A 20183-nucleotide genomic window follows, 5' to 3' on the forward strand; every position below is an offset into this window, starting at 1 on the left:
GGGTGGATTTTTTGCACGTCACACGGGGAAAAAGTGGCGTCGGAGGAGGGTGCGGAGAGGATTTGCAGCGCGCCACCCGGAAGACGAAACGAAAGGTGGGAAACGGAAGAGAAAAGACGTGGTTTCGGAGATTTAATCTTAAAAAAAGAAAGAAAAAGAGGAGAAACGGAAACGACTTCGCGCGTCGGAGCCGGTGCTGCCGCGTAGGAGTGTCGGGCGCGCATGCGCGCCGGGTGTTCGGCGAGGCATGTTGGGTGCGAGAGACCGGTCGTCCCGGAGCGACGAGTTTGGTTTGGATTGAAAACGATCGCCTGTACCGACCGCCGGATTTTTTAAATCGCACCGATCGTTTCCTTTTCTTTTGTTTTTTCTACGTTATCGAGCGCGTTCGACGACGTTACCCGACGAGACGACGTTCGAAAAGTATCGGCACGTGTGAATGGATCCCACCATCGGTTGGTACCAACCCGAACAGTACGGACCGGCCTTGGAACTGTGGACGAGAATTTGGGAAACACAACGGGGCCTGGAAAACGTCGATCTGAACGAATTGCTGGACGGCAACGGGGCGATGGAGGTGGACAACGGCAAGAACTCGGCCAATAAGTCGGAGGCCAACGCGTCGGACAATTCCTACTTCAACCGGGCCAAGAGAAAAAGAGACAATCGCGCCAGCACCTACGACTTGAATCGGAATGTCCATCTGATCGAGAAATATGGCGGAACCCCTTGGAGGGTGGAAGGAAAGAAGTACGTCGGAGGAATCCTCGGGTAAGTCGCTCGCCGTACCATCTTCTGGCCCAACCGCTCCCACCATTTTACTTCCAATTCGGCCTTCCCCCTTTTATCTGCCTTCTCTCCGCTCGCCGGCTTCGTCTTCTCCCTTCTCCCGTCGTTCGCCACGGGTTCGATTTCCCTCCGACCAATTAATTATCGTCTCTCCTCCGCGATAAAAGTTTCCAACCGATTCGAATCGATTCGATGACAGATTAATAGACCAGAAATAGAAATGTGGCAGCCGTTTGCCCCGGGCGATGTGCCTCCTGTGCCTACCGATAACGTTATTACGGATGCCGGTTTCTCCTGTCTTTTTTTCTTTTGTCCCGCTCCCCCAGAAATTCTCCCGAATTTTATTTATACGCCCAATGCCGAAAATTTTACCGTTAGACGTATTCGTTTTTTTGTTTGTTTGTTTTCTGTTTCGACCTCCTTTCGGATTTTAAATGCCTCTCCGTCGTCCGGAGGGAAAGCCGCCTCTCTGGGATTCGTCCCGCTCTCCGTCCTCTCCTGCCGGTCCGGAGAGGAATCTTCTTGGGTCTGCCGGAATCTGGGGCGGGAGTTACCTCTCGCCCGGACTACGGGATTCGAGGGTCTCGCCCTTCCGCTTAGCCGGACGGCCGTTCCGGCAGTCTTTCCGGAGCTTCGGATTCGATTTGCAGATTACCGAGATCGGCTTTTTGGAAAGTTATGGAATCTGAAATTATTTGCGGATTACTTCGGTTTTTACGGGTCGAGTAGAAAAACTTCCAGACGGTGCCTGTGCGGTTCTGTTCATTTGCAAGTTAAAAATTTCTTTCTGTTTGTTTGTTTCTTCCCGGAATGCTTTTTATCGTAGTTTACGTTTGTCGAGGATGAGATTTTGTGTAGATTCTACAGAAGCCTTGCATTGCGTGATGTTTTACGACGACGGATTAAATTTGTAAGAGTGTGAGGCTTGCAGTTCGTAGCGTGTTTAAAAGTCGAGTTGGTTTTGTAAATTTACCCGTTTTTATATATTGTCTCGGGTTTGGACGGAGCGGGGGTGGGGAACCTCCGGCCGGCCTGCCCAAAAAATTGGCATTCGAGGAGAAATCGTCCTCCGGTCTTTAAACGTCTAAAGCGAAGCATGGCACGCCAGCTCGAAAAGGTTCGCTGCTCCCGAGATAGTGTTTCTCTTTGTCCGAAAGTTAGAATTTACTAATGTGTAACAATTTTGGGATTTGAAACATTTAAATGCTGTGTGGGACTCGGTTCCAAAAATGTTAAATATAACAAAATTATTGCTTTAATCGCATTGCATTTTGATGTAATGTATTTTATTAATGCACTTATGCGATAGGTTTAAGGAATTTTTAAAATTTTTAACTGTACTGCAACATAATTACAATGTACCGTACATGCATTATCTAAGTACCTTATCTGTTTATAATTTCTCTTCATTATATGAGATATATATATATGAAATATTTAAAATGTAGAATTTATTTGATAAATATTATTGTGAAATTGGATTCTAGTTAACCACTAAAAAGGAATTTTCAAATAATGGCAGTTATTTGAAGCCAAATATTTTATTATAAGCTCATCAGCTGTCAGAATTTTCTAGAATTGTAGCACTGTTTTTAAGTTTTATTAATTTAGCATTATCACTTTATGTATGTATACAATTTTTATAATTTAAAGAGGCTTAATCACATATTTTCAGCAATTAATTCTGTTATCTAAAGATATCACATTGACAATTGACATATGTGATTGATAATTTTTTGATTAAAAAATAAGTATTATAGATTAAGCCTATAATTTTAATTGTTAATGTTAATATTTTGTATATTCATTCAGTAAGTTTTGCTTTGATTAGATATATTTTTTTATTGCATAAATTGATAAATTTAATCTACATTAAGCCTACTATTTCTTCAAAACATACATATAATGCACTTATTATTTTCTGATAAATTTTATATTATGATTAATTATATTTATAAATTGTTTAATTTTTAAACTTTAATATGGAATGTATAGATAAATATAAAAATGTCGGTTATGTTTGTAAAATTCACTTCTAGGACTGATTAGAAATTTAAAAATAGTTAATTGACATGACAGAGTTAAAATTTAATCACTTAATGGAAGATATTCTGATTTTTAAAATGATAGCAAGACATGATTTTAAGTGTAGTAAACACGAAGCAATGATAACATAATTACTACCTGTTTTTTAGGACTAGACACACCAAACTGATATATTTAGTAGGTTTGAGTTTGATGCTAATTATTTTGTGTGTATTTCTTGTTCATAAATATTGAACTATTTTAATGTTCAATTTCTTTATTTTGTTCAGTATTTTCTGTATAATTGATACGTCGATATCTTTAGCCTCTGCTCGTTGCCTTAGAGGAAACGTGTATCAAATACTTTTAATTGATTGTTTGACCCAAAATAGACTGTTTTCCTATTTGATAGAAAGTGAAACTTGTTATTGTTTTTTTGTTCAATTTTTATTTTATAGGAATTTTTAAAAAATATTTCCATATTCTGCTTTTAAATATGCTGCGGAGTTTATTTCTCGATAAATTAATCCTACGCATATTGTAATATTTTTTGACAATAGAGTTGTAGGTATACATATCAATTAAGTAACCCACTTTCTTAGTTTATATTCATTTCACTTTGTATTTGTTGCTTCACTATTTATTATTTTTAAGAAAGGAATATGAAATATAAGATAATTATTTGATATAATTTTTGCGCGGCTAAAATAAAATGACATTTTTCTTTCCAAATTAACTGATTTAAGCAAATTATTACTTAATGTTATCTTTTTTCCTGTTATTATTTGTTAGAAGTTAATATTATCGGTAATCTTTTAGTATGTTGTCTTACTTTTATGAATTATCTAATAATTGTAAATGGATATTTTAAGTATTACTTTATTGAAATTATACAATTAGCAAGCATAAAGGTGTATTTGTTTACTTCTTTTCTCCATTTAGTGCAACTTTTCATTGTTAAGAGTAACTTCTCTCTGTTATATGGAAATAATTTGTATTAATCCTACAGGGAATATTGTGATCGCACACCTATCAATTTATGTGTGAAAAATTGAATTTGACAATGATTATGTTTTCTTTATTAATATGAATTAGATTTATTTATATTATTATAGTTTTTATTTAACAAATTATGTAATATTCAGTTACTTTTGTATGATAGAAGTGAAGTGTGATTAGAAAAAAACCACCTCTCCAACCACATTAGGGTGATTATCCTAAGTTGCAGGTTAAAATCATTTTTTTCTCTTTCTAATTGTTGTTTTTGGTTAGTTTACTGTTAACTATTGTCAGTTGCCTCAGAGGCCATGACTTATACCATATTGAAAGGGATTTGTCATTTATGCTTAGGTTTAGTTTTGTAATCCTTTCGGAAAGAGTAATTTTCAGCATTGAAGTGTGTTATCTCTTAAAAATATTATGTAAAAATACCAGTTTCATATAAGTAATAGAAAATTTATTTTGAAGTTCTTTGAATCGACAAAAACAAATGTCTTTAATTAAATTTTAAGTAAAATTTCAATTTGATGCTTTATTAAATTTGAAAATATCGAGAAAGTGATGTTTATAAAAGTCACTATTTCATTCATTTAGTTTTAATTGTATTTTTTGATGATGGGTTTGTTGATGCATATAAGTTATCAAATAAACAAATACGCTTTTTGGACCAGTGTTTTTAAATTTAGTCTATATTCTTATTAATTAATTAAATTTATGAAAATGTCTAAGATTAATTTTTACTTCTTAAAATAAACTATTTCATTCAAAAAGTAATTTTAACACATGTCAGATAAATATATTTGTAATAATAAAATTCTTACTCGGAATTTTTAATGTTATAAAGAAATGTATCCATATTTATAGGAAATGTTTTTAATGATGCATGCAATGCAATAAGATTTGAATATCTATTTTAAGAAAGTCGAAATGCTTATAACAGAACATCATTATTGGCTAATATTAACCAACCTAATTTTTTTTAAAGAACATTTAAAGATTCGACCTGTCTATAACTTGTGCTTTTGAGTCTCAAAAATCCTTTACTGTGGTCTGTGGAATAAAAATTTACATTGTAGCAACAATGCAATTATTGCATTTTTAAATTATAGCATATATTACATAAATTAATTATTACAGAAAAATTTTCTATTGCATTTTTATAAAATAGATATATTTTTATACATGTTTGTTGTTGATATTTAGGCTGCGTACACACTAGGCGTTTTTAAACGCACGTTTTAAAGAACCAAGAGTTCTACATAGGCGTACACACTCAAACTCACGTTTATAGATTTTTTTTAAAACGCACGTTTTTTGGGCGCTTTAGTAGAACTCTTGGTTCTTTAAAACGCACGTTTAACGTGCGTTTAAAAATGCCTAGTGTGTACGCAGCCTTATAGGAAGAGTATTCTTTAAACATTCTCTCTTGGATCATTGAACAAGATTACATCTAAATGTGATAATAAAAATGAAATTTATAATAAGTTTTTGACTAATTTTAAGAAGAATATTATATTATTGAGAGACATTTATATAAATAAACATCTCCAAACCCGATATCCAATATAGTAAGACACCAACCGAATGCCGTAAATTAATCGGGCTATTTTAATGCTTTTGTCAAATATGTCAAATATTTTGGCAAAAAAAGTTTCTTTCATAGAAGAAACTTCACAGACTTCTTCATTGGAAGAATCTGTAGTCTGATGCAGTTACTGAACAGCCCGTATACTGTTTCTTCTTTTCATAGCATGTTCATATCATTCTTGTTTACGGAAATTCTGCCTTGTAAAGACATTTATATTTTTATGTTTTTAAAATTTTAAAATTAAAATACTAATTTACTTTATTTGCACTTTTGCAATAAAATTGTAGCAAAATGACATTTTATGGATATAAACACTTGTTTCGCAATACAGTATTTGTTTTGTGGCAAATGACTTTATTATTTTCTATTATTACTAAGAGAATTGTTTGTGATGATTAATCTGTAGAATAATTATCATTATGAATGATTCTTCTAACAACAAAAAGAAAAAATTATATTATTGTAAGTTAATATTGGAGTAAAATCCTCTAAAAGCGAAGATGGTGAATGAAACTTTGATGAAAGTATTTAGTGGTTGAGTATAATGACTAATAATACTGAGATATGTTAGAAAAAATTATTTTATTCATTAGGAATCTTTTGATGCCTATTTCTTAATCAAAAACACTTAAACGAAGTCAAAGTATTTCAGTAGTGATTATTTTGCATTTCATTGGTGCACAAGAATAGTGACACAACTCAAAAATTTCCAATTTCAAGTTTATTGTAGAAATGTATAGCAAACTCCCCATATTTTTATATGGAAGAATGAACACTAATATTTATTTCCAAGAAAGGTTTGAAAATTTTAACAATCCAAGATCATGACAATGCCTTGCAAGAAACAAGAAACTTTTAAATGACTGTTCTGGAAGATCTATTTTTTTGAGTTGTCACTATTCTTGTGCACCAACGATTTGTGACATTTTTAGGAAGTTTGTTTTTTATGTTAGTGTTCAATGTTTTGATTCCATATCAGATATTTTGAAATAATATCCATTTGATAACTAAAACCTTCAAAGTTTTGAAAAACTCTCTCTAAAACTGCTTTTAATAAAGCAGTTTTAAATTAAACCTTAGTTTGTTATAATAATTTTAATAAAGCAGTTTTAGAGAGAATTTTTCAAAACTTTGCATCAGTATTTCAATTTTCTTTAAATCTTATATGTTTAATGCAAACTGATGCCAATATTTTTTGAAATTAAAATAAAAAAAATATATCATTCTTCTTGAATAATTAAACATTTCTCAATGGAATAATTCTAATATTTATAATTATAACTCTTTTAATTCTTTTACGAAATTCTTCTTAATAAATTCTAAATAAAAGCATTTATCACCTTTTTGTAAAGGTGTATGATTTAAATTAAATCTTAGTTTATTATAATAATTTTTCTGTTAAAAGCCATTTTTGAGTTATTGATTATTATATTTTAAAGGAGTAATTTTTAATGTTATACTTTAGTTATGATTGAAAGCTTATTTGTTTTTTTCTAATTTTTTAATTAATATAGCTTGCTTGTATTTGTAGGAGCATAAATTTTAGCAATTGTTAAAAAATTATCTTCACAATTATGTTTTCTGTTTGATTTGAAAGACTTTAAATTAGTATATTCCATGAAAAACATTTTGGATGTAAAAGAACGTCAATAAAAATTAGAGAGATATATTGAATTCTGCTGAACAGTCTGACATTGATAATTTTCCAAGTGATTTGATATCAATACTTGTATTTATCCATAGTCTGCAAGTGTCAATGATTAATGTAACCTGAAGGCTGATTGGTTTAGAGACATTCACTTTGTTTACTAATCATTTAAATTGAAATGTAAAGAAATAAAAGTATACAGATTGATCTACAGGATTTTTTTGGATTCAGATCCTTGGCAATTATAATTATCTGTCTACCTTTACTCTACCTTTGTTTTAAAAAAAATGTAAACATATCTTGAATAAATTTATAATGGTACAGAAAAATCTCCAGATTGAAAAAAAAAGCTGCCAACTGGCTTGAAATATCACATGACCTGGCAAAATTGTTCTCACGTTGCCCATCATTTGCTGAAAACATATCTGGTTGAGAATTTTTTTATATAAGCACATTAAGCAAAAGCATTATTACACTGCTGTGTGATTGGTCAAGATTGAAGTATTTAAAATAAGATTGTGCTAAGAATTTTTATTATTGTTTTTGGATCTGTACTTTTCAATAAAAACCTTTATTAATTATAATAAAAATTGATTTTTGTTTATAAACAAATGAATATTTACTATCATGATCATTACTTATGCAAAATTTCATTTCACTTTCTAGAGAAAACTTATTAGCATTCGGTAGCTTTACAAAGCATTTCTAGCATCAGATAAAATAAAGAGAACTTATCTGAACAATGCACTAACTCTAATTCAAAGTCCTATATACAAATTTAAGAACAAAATATCAATGCATACTATCATATGTTATATATTTTAAGAATATGCATAACAATTATCATATCATTTTGCTTGAGCAACAACATGGAGCCTAAAAAGACAATATAAATCAGATGGTTAGACAAATCTAGACCATGTACTTTGGTTGTGACAAATTTTAAACAATCATAATGTAAACTGAAGGTGGTTTTGCTTATTCTGATTGTATAAAAAGATACTTGTGTTCTGTCTCTTATAAAGCAACAAACCTACCAAGTTGGCACTCGCCAAAAGTGAGAACAACTATACATCATGTGGTGGTTGGTAGCAAATCACATGCTCTCTCTACCATGAGTCTGACTGTTTTGCAGTACATATATCCATCGCCATGTTTGAATGCCTGACGTAGCAAAACAATGTGAAGGATATGTATCAAAAAAAAAGAAGGTAGACTATCAGTTTGCAAAATGAACTGATACTGGTATATTAGGAACATTTCAATATACAATATATCATATAATAATCAGTTACATCTCTAAAAAAAATAAGAAAGCAGCTAAATGATGTTAAATACACTGTTAAGGAAACTTCTCAAACATAAATTCAATTAGGCTATAAAAGGTACTTTTCTTGGAGTGAAAACTTAGAAAATCCTATCATTTTCAGACTAGGTCCATATAAAAAGTCTTCAACAGTCTTTTGTTGAGTCCTGATGGTGGGTATACAGCCCAAAAGTGCAAAAATTTTACAAGTAACCATAGTAAAATAAACTCATTTATAAATTTTTTGTAACAACTTGAATGTTTTTGAGATCGACACTCATATTTAGATCTTATCATTAAAAAACCCTTAGATTCTGGAATATTTAGAATAGATTTGAAAGAAGTTCGTTTGATGATAACTGAAGTTGAAAGGGTTTTTAAATGATAAAATCTAAAAATGAGAATTAATCTTGATAACATTAAGGTATTGCAAAAACTTCTAAATTTAAGAAGTTTTAGGTAAGGAATTACATAGAGGTGTTGCATTGTTTTATAAGAAGATTTTGCTCTTAGAAAAGCTGCTTGAATTGTATTTATAGTAATATAAGTTAACAAATCTGTCTGTAATTGATTATAAATTTGAGTTGAAGTTCAAAGTAGTAAAGCATTTAGTAGAACATTTATAAATAGTTATTAATTGGTAATTAAGAAGCTTGCATATCATTCATCAGTTTTTTTAATTACATTTTTCATTTATTAAGTTATAACTATAATCAGTTATCAGATATGATCTATTAGATCTTGTTTTCAGTTTACATATTCTACAAATTTATTTCATTTTCACACTAAAATTATTTGCTGATTGAGCTTTTAATAATTGGTATATAAAGCAAAATGATATAACAGCATTATAAAGCAATGATAATAAATTGCAAATGGCAACTGGATAATTGTAAAAGTTCAGATTTTATATTGTTTCTAAATTAAAGTGATTGCATCATTCTGGAAAGGAGGAATTTTGTTCTAAATATTTTTATATCAGGATTTGATGTTTCATCATACATAGTCTGAGAGAGTTTTCAGTAGCAGAGAGATGTTCGTGTATAACATAAGCCTCAATTGCTAGATCATTTGTGGTCTACACATAGGATTGTCATACATTCCAATTTTTTGGGGTTTGTCTGATTTGGAATACTTTTTCCCTATTTAAAAATTCATCCTGGAATATCCCAGTTTGTCCATTTCTATCTGAAAATATTCAGATATATTAAAAGCAGTCAAATAAGAGTTATAGTTGGTATGCATATTGCATACACCACCTGCCCTCATATACATACCTTTAGGAATCTGTGGCACATATACAGATTAGTAAATGTTCATATTCTGTTGACCCTGTGTAGTGTTGTGATAGCTTCAAAATTATCAATTCAAATCAACCAAAAGTCAAACAAGTGCAGAAATCAATCTTTAATAAAATTATTGGTGAAAGAATGATATTTGACAGAATATAAATTTTTGATTCTGGTCATATCAACTTGTCCACTTGTGAAAGATGTGTCAAGGATTCATAGTGAGAGTCTATAGTGGAGATGTCAAGGAAGAATCAACAAATATCACTGCAGGTTAATCTAATTTGAATTTGGTGTCTTTAGCATGAAGATTACAATAAAGGTGACATATTGAAATTGTATATTGCTATGTTAAATGAGTGGATGAAAGTCAAATTCTGTATTTGCACTGAGAACTCCTGTAATCTGTGACAGTTATTTAGGCAAAGCCAGGCCATGCATAAAATTAATCTTTAATAAAATTATTGGTGTCTATTTCTGATTTTTTTCTTGTGCCCTGGAAATACTTTCTGTATCTCAGTTTGGAAAATAATATACAGTAGACCCTCCCTATAACACTGTAGATAATTCCGTGTTATATGAATTCCATGTTGTACGAGTCACTTAGATTTTACAAATACATGAGCCATTCACAGCCTGGCACATGTATTTATAAAATCTAAGTGACTCATACAACATGGAATTCATATAACATGGAATTATCTAGTGTTATAGGGGAGTCTACTGTATTACGTAATTTGTTTTTTTTTACAAGAAATAATTTGCAGTGAATGTATTGATTTTCCATGCCACTGAATTATAAATAGCAATTAAAGTATGGCCTTTGATGGAAACTTTTATGGTTTAGGAATTAAAATATCAGGATTGTCTGCAGTTGAGTCAATAAGTTCTAATCATAAAAATTATATTTAGCTAGGTAAGATGTTTAGAATTAATTGTTAGTGTTTTGATTTTATAGATTAATGACCATCTTCTTACTTTTATTGTTGTTTTAATAGATTTTTGTTTCATATTGTAAAAATAAATAATATTGTATTATTGCTGTTAAAAATAACATTGCTTATTGTAGATATTGCTTCAATGACAATGTGATATTTCTTTTGAATACTTTTGTTAGAATTACTGAACAACTAAATACGGAACCTGTTACCGGTGTACTTTTTGCGTGAAAAAATCTTCTTTGTGGAAAGAAGATTTTTTCACGCAAAAAGTACACCGGTAACAGGTTCCGTATTTAGTTGTTCAGTAATTCTAACAAAAGTATTCAAAAGAAATATCACATTGTCATTGAAGCAATATCTACAATAAGCAATGTTATTTTTAACAGCAATAATACAATATTATTTATTTTNGCGAATGTTGAATGTTCGAAAGTAGATGGATATAAAAAAATATGCACCAAAAACTGTGTTTAAAATATTTATTCCTTAATTTTACTCTTATTTTTCAAAATTGCACATATCATAGAACTGTTTACATTGTACGAACATCTGATTGAAGCAAAAGAGTTACCGTTTTCAGAATGTTTAATTATTTCCATCTTTATCTCAATCATATGAAGTTTATGAATCCTTAATTTCTTTTTATTTGTATCAACACTGCAGTTTCTCTGTTTCTCACTCGTGATTATCAATTTATAAGAACGAAATATTTAAACATAAACAAATAAATTGGCAAAGCACACAACACATTGATGCACGCACTAATTCAAGACTGAAACTGTTTTGAACTCTTGCTCAGAACAACACAGTAGTGATTAGGATTCCGAGAAGTCTGTTATTGTAGGAAGTAATGTGTGTCCGAGAACGTAGAGCAAGCTACTGCACTTTGTAGTGTGTGAGCGTTCTGCATGGAAGGAAATTTTTTCATTATTGACAAAAATATTTAAAAAGTTAAATTTTTAAAAATGTGTGAAATAGCGAATTATGCAAAAGTCTAGGGCCACCTGTATACATTAAATTCTGTTTTTAATTTGTCAGCATGAAGAATTATCACATACACACCTGTGTACTATTAATTACAATTACATACTATTTAACTAATTTTTGGGTATTAAATTAAAATAAAAAACAATGAAACAAATTTAAATTCAAATATTTTTCTTTTATTTTATTATNTGACAATGATTATGTTTTCTTTATTAATATGAATTAGATTTATTTATATTATTATAGTTTTTATTTAACAAATTATGTAATATTCAGTTACTTTTGTATGATAGAAGTGAAGTGTGATTAGAAAAAAACCACCTCTCCAACCACATTAGGGTGATTATCCTAAGTTGCAGGTTAAAATCATTTTTTTCTCTTTCTAATTGTTGTTTTTGGTTAGTTTACTGTTAACTATTGTCAGTTGCCTCAGAGGCCATGACTTATACCATATTGAAAGGGATTTGTCATTTATGCTTAGGTTTAGTTTTGTAATCCTTTCGGAAAGAGTAATTTTCAGCATTGAAGTGTGTTATCTCTTAAAAATATTATGTAAAAATACCAGTTTCATATAAGTAATAGAAAATTTATTTTGAAGTTCTTTGAATCGACAAAAACAAATGTCTTTAATTAAATTTTAAGTAAAATTTCAATTTGATGCTTTATTAAATTTGAAAATATCGAGAAAGTGATGTTTATAAAAGTCACTATTTCATTCATTTAGTTTTAATTGTATTTTTTGATGATGGGTTTGTTGATGCATATAAGTTATCAAATAAACAAATACGCTTTTTGGACCAGTGTTTTTAAATTTAGTCTATATTCTTATTAATTAATTAAATTTATGAAAATGTCTAAGATTAATTTTTACTTCTTAAAATAAACTATTTCATTCAAAAAGTAATTTTAACACATGTCAGATAAATATATTTGTAATAATAAAATTCTTACTCGGAATTTTTAATGTTATAAAGAAATGTATCCATATTTATAGGAAATGTTTTTAATGATGCATGCAATGCAATAAGATTTGAATATCTATTTTAAGAAAGTCGAAATGCTTATAACAGAACATCATTATTGGCTAATATTAACCAACCTAATTTTTTTTAAAGAACATTTAAAGATTCGACCTGTCTATAACTTGTGCTTTTGAGTCTCAAAAATCCTTTACTGTGGTCTGTGGAATAAAAATTTACATTGTAGCAACAATGCAATTATTGCATTTTTAAATTATAGCATATATTACATAAATTAATTATTACAGAAAAATTTTCTATTGCATTTTTATAAAATAGATATATTTTTATACATGTTTGTTGTTGATATTTAGGCTGCGTACACACTAGGCGTTTTTAAACGCACGTTTTAAAGAACCAAGAGTTCTACATAGGCGTACACACTCAAACTCACGTTTATAGATTTTTTTTAAAACGCACGTTTTTTGGGCGCTTTAGTAGAACTCTTGGTTCTTTAAAACGCACGTTTAACGTGCGTTTAAAAATGCCTAGTGTGTACGCAGCCTTATAGGAAGAGTATTCTTTAAACATTCTCTCTTGGATCATTGAACAAGATTACATCTAAATGTGATAATAAAAATGAAATTTATAATAAGTTTTTGACTAATTTTAAGAAGAATATTATATTATTGAGAGACATTTATATAAATAAACATCTCCAAACCCGATATCCAATATAGTAAGACACCAACCGAATGCCGTAAATTAATCGGGCTATTTTAATGCTTTTGTCAAATATGTCAAATATTTTGGCAAAAAAAGTTTCTTTCATAGAAGAAACTTCACAGACTTCTTCATTGGAAGAATCTGTAGTCTGATGCAGTTACTGAACAGCCCGTATACTGTTTCTTCTTTTCATAGCATGTTCATATCATTCTTGTTTACGGAAATTCTGCCTTGTAAAGACATTTATATTTTTATGTTTTTAAAATTTTAAAATTAAAATACTAATTTACTTTATTTGCACTTTTGCAATAAAATTGTAGCAAAATGACATTTTATGGATATAAACACTTGTTTCGCAATACAGTATTTGTTTTGTGGCAAATGACTTTATTATTTTCTATTATTACTAAGAGAATTGTTTGTGATGATTAATCTGTAGAATAATTATCATTATGAATGATTCTTCTAACAACAAAAAGAAAAAATTATATTATTGTAAGTTAATATTGGAGTAAAATCCTCTAAAAGCGAAGATGGTGAATGAAACTTTGATGAAAGTATTTAGTGGTTGAGTATAATGACTAATAATACTGAGATATGTTAGAAAAAATTATTTTATTCATTAGGAATCTTTTGATGCCTATTTCTTAATCAAAAACACTTAAACGAAGTCAAAGTATTTCAGTAGTGATTATTTTGCATTTCATTGGTGCACAAGAATAGTGACACAACTCAAAAATTTCCAATTTCAAGTTTATTGTAGAAATGTATAGCAAACTCCCCATATTTTTATATGGAAGAATGAACACTAATATTTATTTCCAAGAAAGGTTTGAAAATTTTAACAATCCAAGATCATGACAATGCCTTGCAAGAAACAAGAAACTTTTAAATGACTGTTCTGGAAGATCTATTTTTTTGAGTTGTCACTATTCTTGTGCACCAACGATTTGTGACATTTTTAGGAAGTTTGTTTTTTATGTTAGTGTTCAATGTTTTGATTCCATATCAGATATTTTGAAATAATATCCATTTGATAACTAAAACCTTCAAAGTTTTGAAAAACTCTCTCTAAAACTGCTTTTAATAAAGCAGTTTTAAATTAAACCTTAGTTTGTTATAATAATTTTAATAAAGCAGTTTTAGAGAGAATTTTTCAAAACTTTGCATCAGTATTTCAATTTTCTTTAAATCTTATATGTTTAATGCACTACAGGGAATATTGTGATCGCACACCTATCAATTTATGTGTGAAAAATTGAATTTGACAATGATTATGTTTTCTTTATTAATATGAATTAGATTTATTTATATTATTATAGTTTTTATTTAACAAATTATGTAATATTCAGTTACTTTTGTATGATAGAAGTGAAGTGTGATTAGAAAAAAACCACCTCTCCAACCACATTAGGGTGATTATCCTAAGTTGCAGGTTAAAATCATTTTTTTCTCTTTCTAATTGTTGTTTTTGGTTAGTTTACTGTTAACTATTGTCAGTTGCCTCAGAGGCCATGACTTATACCATATTGAAAGGGATTTGTCATTTATGCTTAGGTTTAGTTTTGTAATCCTTTCGGAAAGAGTAATTTTCAGCATTGAAGTGTGTTATCTCTTAAAAATATTATGTAAAAATACCAGTTTCATATAAGTAATAGAAAATTTATTTTGAAGTTCTTTGAATCGACAAAAACAAATGTCTTTAATTAAATTTTAAGTAAAATTTCAATTTGATGCTTTATTAAATTTGAAAATATCGAGAAAGTGATGTTTATAAAAGTCACTATTTCATTCATTTAGTTTTAATTGTATTTTTTGATGATGGGTTTGTTGATGCATATAAGTTATCAAATAAACAAATACGCTTTTTGGACCAGTGTTTTTAAATTTAGTCTATATTCTTATTAATTAATTAAATTTATGAAAATGTCTAAGATTAATTTTTACTTCTTAAAATAAACTATTTCATTCAAAAAGTAATTTTAACACATGTCAGATAAATATATTTGTAATAATAAAATTCTTACTCGGAATTTTTAATGTTATAAAGAAATGTATCCATATTTATAGGAAATGTTTTTAATGATGCATGCAATGCAATAAGATTTGAATATCTATTTTAAGAAAGTCGAAATGCTTATAACAGAACATCATTATTGGCTAATATTAACCAACCTAATTTTTTTTAAAGAACATTTAAAGATTCGACCTGTCTATAACTTGTGCTTTTGAGTCTCAAAAATCCTTTACTGTGGTCTGTGGAATAAAAATTTACATTGTAGCAACAATGCAATTATTGCATTTTTAAATTATAGCATATATTACATAAATTAATTATTACAGAAAAATTTTCTATTGCATTTTTATAAAATAGATATATTTTTATACATGTTTGTTGTTGATATTTAGGCTGCGTACACACTAGGCGTTTTTAAACGCACGTTTTAAAGAACCAAGAGTTCTACATAGGCGTACACACTCAAACTCACGTTTATAGATTTTTTTTAAAACGCACGTTTTTTGGGCGCTTTAGTAGAACTCTTGGTTCTTTAAAACGCACGTTTAACGTGCGTTTAAAAATGCCTAGTGTGTACGCAGCCTTATAGGAAGAGTATTCTTTAAACATTCTCTCTTGGATCATTGAACAAGATTACATCTAAATGTGATAATAAAAATGAAATTTATAATAAGTTTTTGACTAATTTTAAGAAGAATATTATATTATTGAGAGACATTTATATAAATAAACATCTCCAAACCCGATATCCAATATAGTAAGACACCAACCGAATGCCGTAAATTAATCGGGCTATTTTAATGCTTTTGTCAAATATGTCAAATATTTTGGCAAAAAAAGTTTCTTTCATAGAAGAAACTTCACAGACTTCTTCATTGGAAGAATCTGTAGTCTGATGCAGTTACTGAACAGCCCGTATACTGTTTCTTCTTTTCATAGCATGTTCATATCATTCTTGTTTACGGAAATTCTGCCTTGTAAAGACATTTATATTTTTATGTTTTTAAAATTTTAAAATTAAAATACTAATTTACTTTATTTGCACTTTTGCAATAAAATTGTAGCAAAATGACATTTTATGGATATAAACACTTGTTTCGCAATACAGTATTTGTTTTGTGGCAAATGACTTTATTATTTTCTATTATTACTAAGAGAATTGTTTGTGATGATTAATCTGTAGAATAATTATCATTATGAATGATTCTTCTAACAACAAAAAGAAAAAATTATATTATTGTAAGTTAATATTGGAGTAAAATCCTCTAAAAGCGAAGATGGTGAATGAAACTTTGATGAAAGTATTTAGTGGTTGAGTATAATGACTAATAATACTGAGATATGTTAGAAAAAATTATTTTATTCATTAGGAATCTTTTGATGCCTATTTCTTAATCAAAAACACTTAAACGAAGTCAAAGTATTTCAGTAGTGATTATTTTGCATTTCATTGGTGCACAAGAATAGTGACACAACTCAAAAATTTCCAATTTCAAGTTTATTGTAGAAATGTATAGCAAACTCCCCATATTTTTATATGGAAGAATGAACACTAATATTTATTTCCAAGAAAGGTTTGAAAATTTTAACAATCCAAGATCATGACAATGCCTTGCAAGAAACAAGAAACTTTTAAATGACTGTTCTGGAAGATCTATTTTTTTGAGTTGTCACTATTCTTGTGCACCAACGATTTGTGACATTTTTAGGAAGTTTGTTTTTTATGTTAGTGTTCAATGTTTTGATTCCATATCAGATATTTTGAAATAATATCCATTTGATAACTAAAACCTTCAAAGTTTTGAAAAACTCTCTCTAAAACTGCTTTTAATAAAGCAGTTTTAAATTAAACCTTAGTTTGTTATAATAATTTTAATAAAGCAGTTTTAGAGAGAATTTTTCAAAACTTTGCATCAGTATTTCAATTTTCTTTAAATCTTATATGTTTAATGCAAACTGATGCCAATATTTTTTGAAATTAAAATAAAAAAAATATATCATTCTTCTTGAATAATTAAACATTTCTCAATGGAATAATTCTAATATTTATAATTATAACTCTTTTAATTCTTTTACGAAATTCTTCTTAATAAATTCTAAATAAAAGCATTTATCACCTTTTTGTAAAGGTGTATGATTTAAATTAAATCTTAGTTTATTATAATAATTTTTCTGTTAAAAGCCATTTTTGAGTTATTGATTATTATATTTTAAAGGAGTAATTTTTAATGTTATACTTTAGTTATGATTGAAAGCTTATTTGTTTTTTTCTAATTTTTTAATTAATATAGCTTGCTTGTATTTGTAGGAGCATAAATTTTAGCAATTGTTAAAAAATTATCTTCACAATTATGTTTTCTGTTTGATTTGAAAGACTTTAAATTAGTATATTCCATGAAAAACATTTTGGATGTAAAAGAACGTCAATAAAAATTAGAGAGATATATTGAATTCTGCTGAACAGTCTGACATTGATAATTTTCCAAGTGATTTGATATCAATACTTGTATTTATCCATAGTCTGCAAGTGTCAATGATTAATGTAACCTGAAGGCTGATTGGTTTAGAGACATTCACTTTGTTTACTAATCATTTAAATTGAAATGTAAAGAAATAAAAGTATACAGATTGATCTACAGGATTTTTTTGGATTCAGATCCTTGGCAATTATAATTATCTGTCTACCTTTACTCTACCTTTGTTTTAAAAAAAATGTAAACATATCTTGAATAAATTTATAATGGTACAGAAAAATCTCCAGATTGAAAAAAAAAGCTGCCAACTGGCTTGAAATATCACATGACCTGGCAAAATTGTTCTCACGTTGCCCATCATTTGCTGAAAACATATCTGGTTGAGAATTTTTTTATATAAGCACATTAAGCAAAAGCATTATTACACTGCTGTGTGATTGGTCAAGATTGAAGTATTTAAAATAAGATTGTGCTAAGAATTTTTATTATTGTTTTTGGATCTGTACTTTTCAATAAAAACCTTTATTAATTATAATAAAAATTGATTTTTGTTTATAAACAAATGAATATTTACTATCATGATCATTACTTATGCAAAATTTCATTTCACTTTCTAGAGAAAACTTATTAGCATTCGGTAGCTTTACAAAGCATTTCTAGCATCAGATAAAATAAAGAGAACTTATCTGAACAATGCACTAACTCTAATTCAAAGTCCTATATACAAATTTAAGAACAAAATATCAATGCATACTATCATATGTTATATATTTTAAGAATATGCATAACAATTATCATATCATTTTGCTTGAGCAACAACATGGAGCCTAAAAAGACAATATAAATCAGATGGTTAGACAAATCTAGACCATGTACTTTGGTTGTGACAAATTTTAAACAATCATAATGTAAACTGAAGGTGGTTTTGCTTATTCTGATTGTATAAAAAGATACTTGTGTTCTGTCTCTTATAAAGCAACAAACCTACCAAGTTGGCACTCGCCAAAAGTGAGAACAACTATACATCATGTGGTGGTTGGTAGCAAATCACATGCTCTCTCTACCATGAGTCTGACTGTTTTGCAGTACATATATCCATCGCCATGTTTGAATGCCTGACGTAGCAAAACAATGTGAAGGATATGTATCAAAAAAAAAGAAGGTAGACTATCAGTTTGCAAAATGAACTGATACTGGTATATTAGGAACATTTCAATATACAATATATCATATAATAATCAGTTACATCTCTAAAAAAAATAAGAAAGCAGCTAAATGATGTTAAATACACTGTTAAGGAAACTTCTCAAACATAAATTCAATTAGGCTATAAAAGGTACTTTTCTTGGAGTGAAAACTTAGAAAATCCTAGCATTTTCAGACTAGGTCCATATAAAAAGTCTTCAACAGTCTTTTGTTGAGTCCTGATGGTGGGTATANGTATACATTAAATTCTGTTTTTAATTTGTCAGCATGAAGAATTATCACATACACACCTGTGTACTATTAATTACAATTACATACTATTTAACTAATTTTTGGGTATTAAATTAAAATAAAAAACAATGAAACAAATTTAAATTCAAATATTTTTCTTTTATTTTATTATTAATGTCTTTGAATATTGTATGAATCCTTTAAATGCTCTAATTGTTTTAATTTTAACTGTTATTCAATGATCATATTTCTAATGATGATACTAAAATCAACTAAACTATTTGAATTTAAACAAGCTTTATTTAGTTTTAGTTTAACATTTATGTTTAAGGTTTTTTAATTGAAATTTAATTAAAACCAGAATTTATTAAAATTGTAAATATTTTTAAATTCTTAAGAATATTTTATTTTCCATTTTAATTTTATAAATTATAGACTACATTTTATATTATTTTTCTTTATTTTATTCTTTCCTCTTTCTTGCTGTTGTTTTTTATCTTCTCCTAATATAATTTGTATAAAGTTATACAAATTATATTAGTAGAATTATTACTATAACATTTACTTCTTTCAATATCTGAAATGTATTGCAATTTTGTTTTTTTACATTTATTCTAAATGATCTTTTACAAATATAAACATCTTTACGAAACTCGATACATTACAATAAAGCTACAACAACTGCTGTATGACATTGGGCTAAATAATGGCTATAATAATTATAAATTACTGGTAAATTGGATCGTAGAGGGAGGCATTAGGCACCATCTCATATTAAATTTAATAATTATAATTTTAGTTGAATAATTTTAGATTAAATTGGAAGAAAAGAATTGGCCCTGGAGTGAGACTCAAACCTGCAACTGCCATTTGCCATGTGGATGTGTTGCGAATTACACTAGGGTCAAATTTATCAATAATTTACAATTATTATAGCCATGATTTTTTTTTATATCCTAACTAGTTTGCAAGTTCTATGCAGTTTATTGGATTCATTC

General features: G+C 28.5%; 1 protein-coding gene across 3 annotated transcripts in view; it reads left to right on the forward strand.

The window, feature by feature from the left end:
* Window positions 1-202: 202 nt before the first annotated feature.
* The window catches only part of LOC111635514 (non-canonical poly(A) RNA polymerase PAPD5-like), a 93274-nt gene continuing 73293 nt past the window's right edge, over window positions 203-20183 (forward strand). For all 3 annotated transcript variants that reach the window (XM_023380492.1, XM_023380490.1, XM_023380491.1), the window contains exon 1: window positions 203-771. In XM_023380492.1, coding sequence (XP_023236260.1) covers window positions 440-771 — 332 coding nt within the window. In that variant the 5' untranslated portion in view covers window positions 203-439. The remainder of the gene's footprint in view (window positions 772-20183) is intronic.

Source organism: Centruroides sculpturatus, unplaced genomic scaffold, assembly GCF_000671375.1.
Source record: "Centruroides sculpturatus isolate CEXI.00-Female unplaced genomic scaffold, Cexi_2.0 scaffold978, whole genome shotgun sequence".
Taxonomy (NCBI): Eukaryota; Metazoa; Arthropoda; class Arachnida; order Scorpiones; family Buthidae; genus Centruroides; species Centruroides sculpturatus.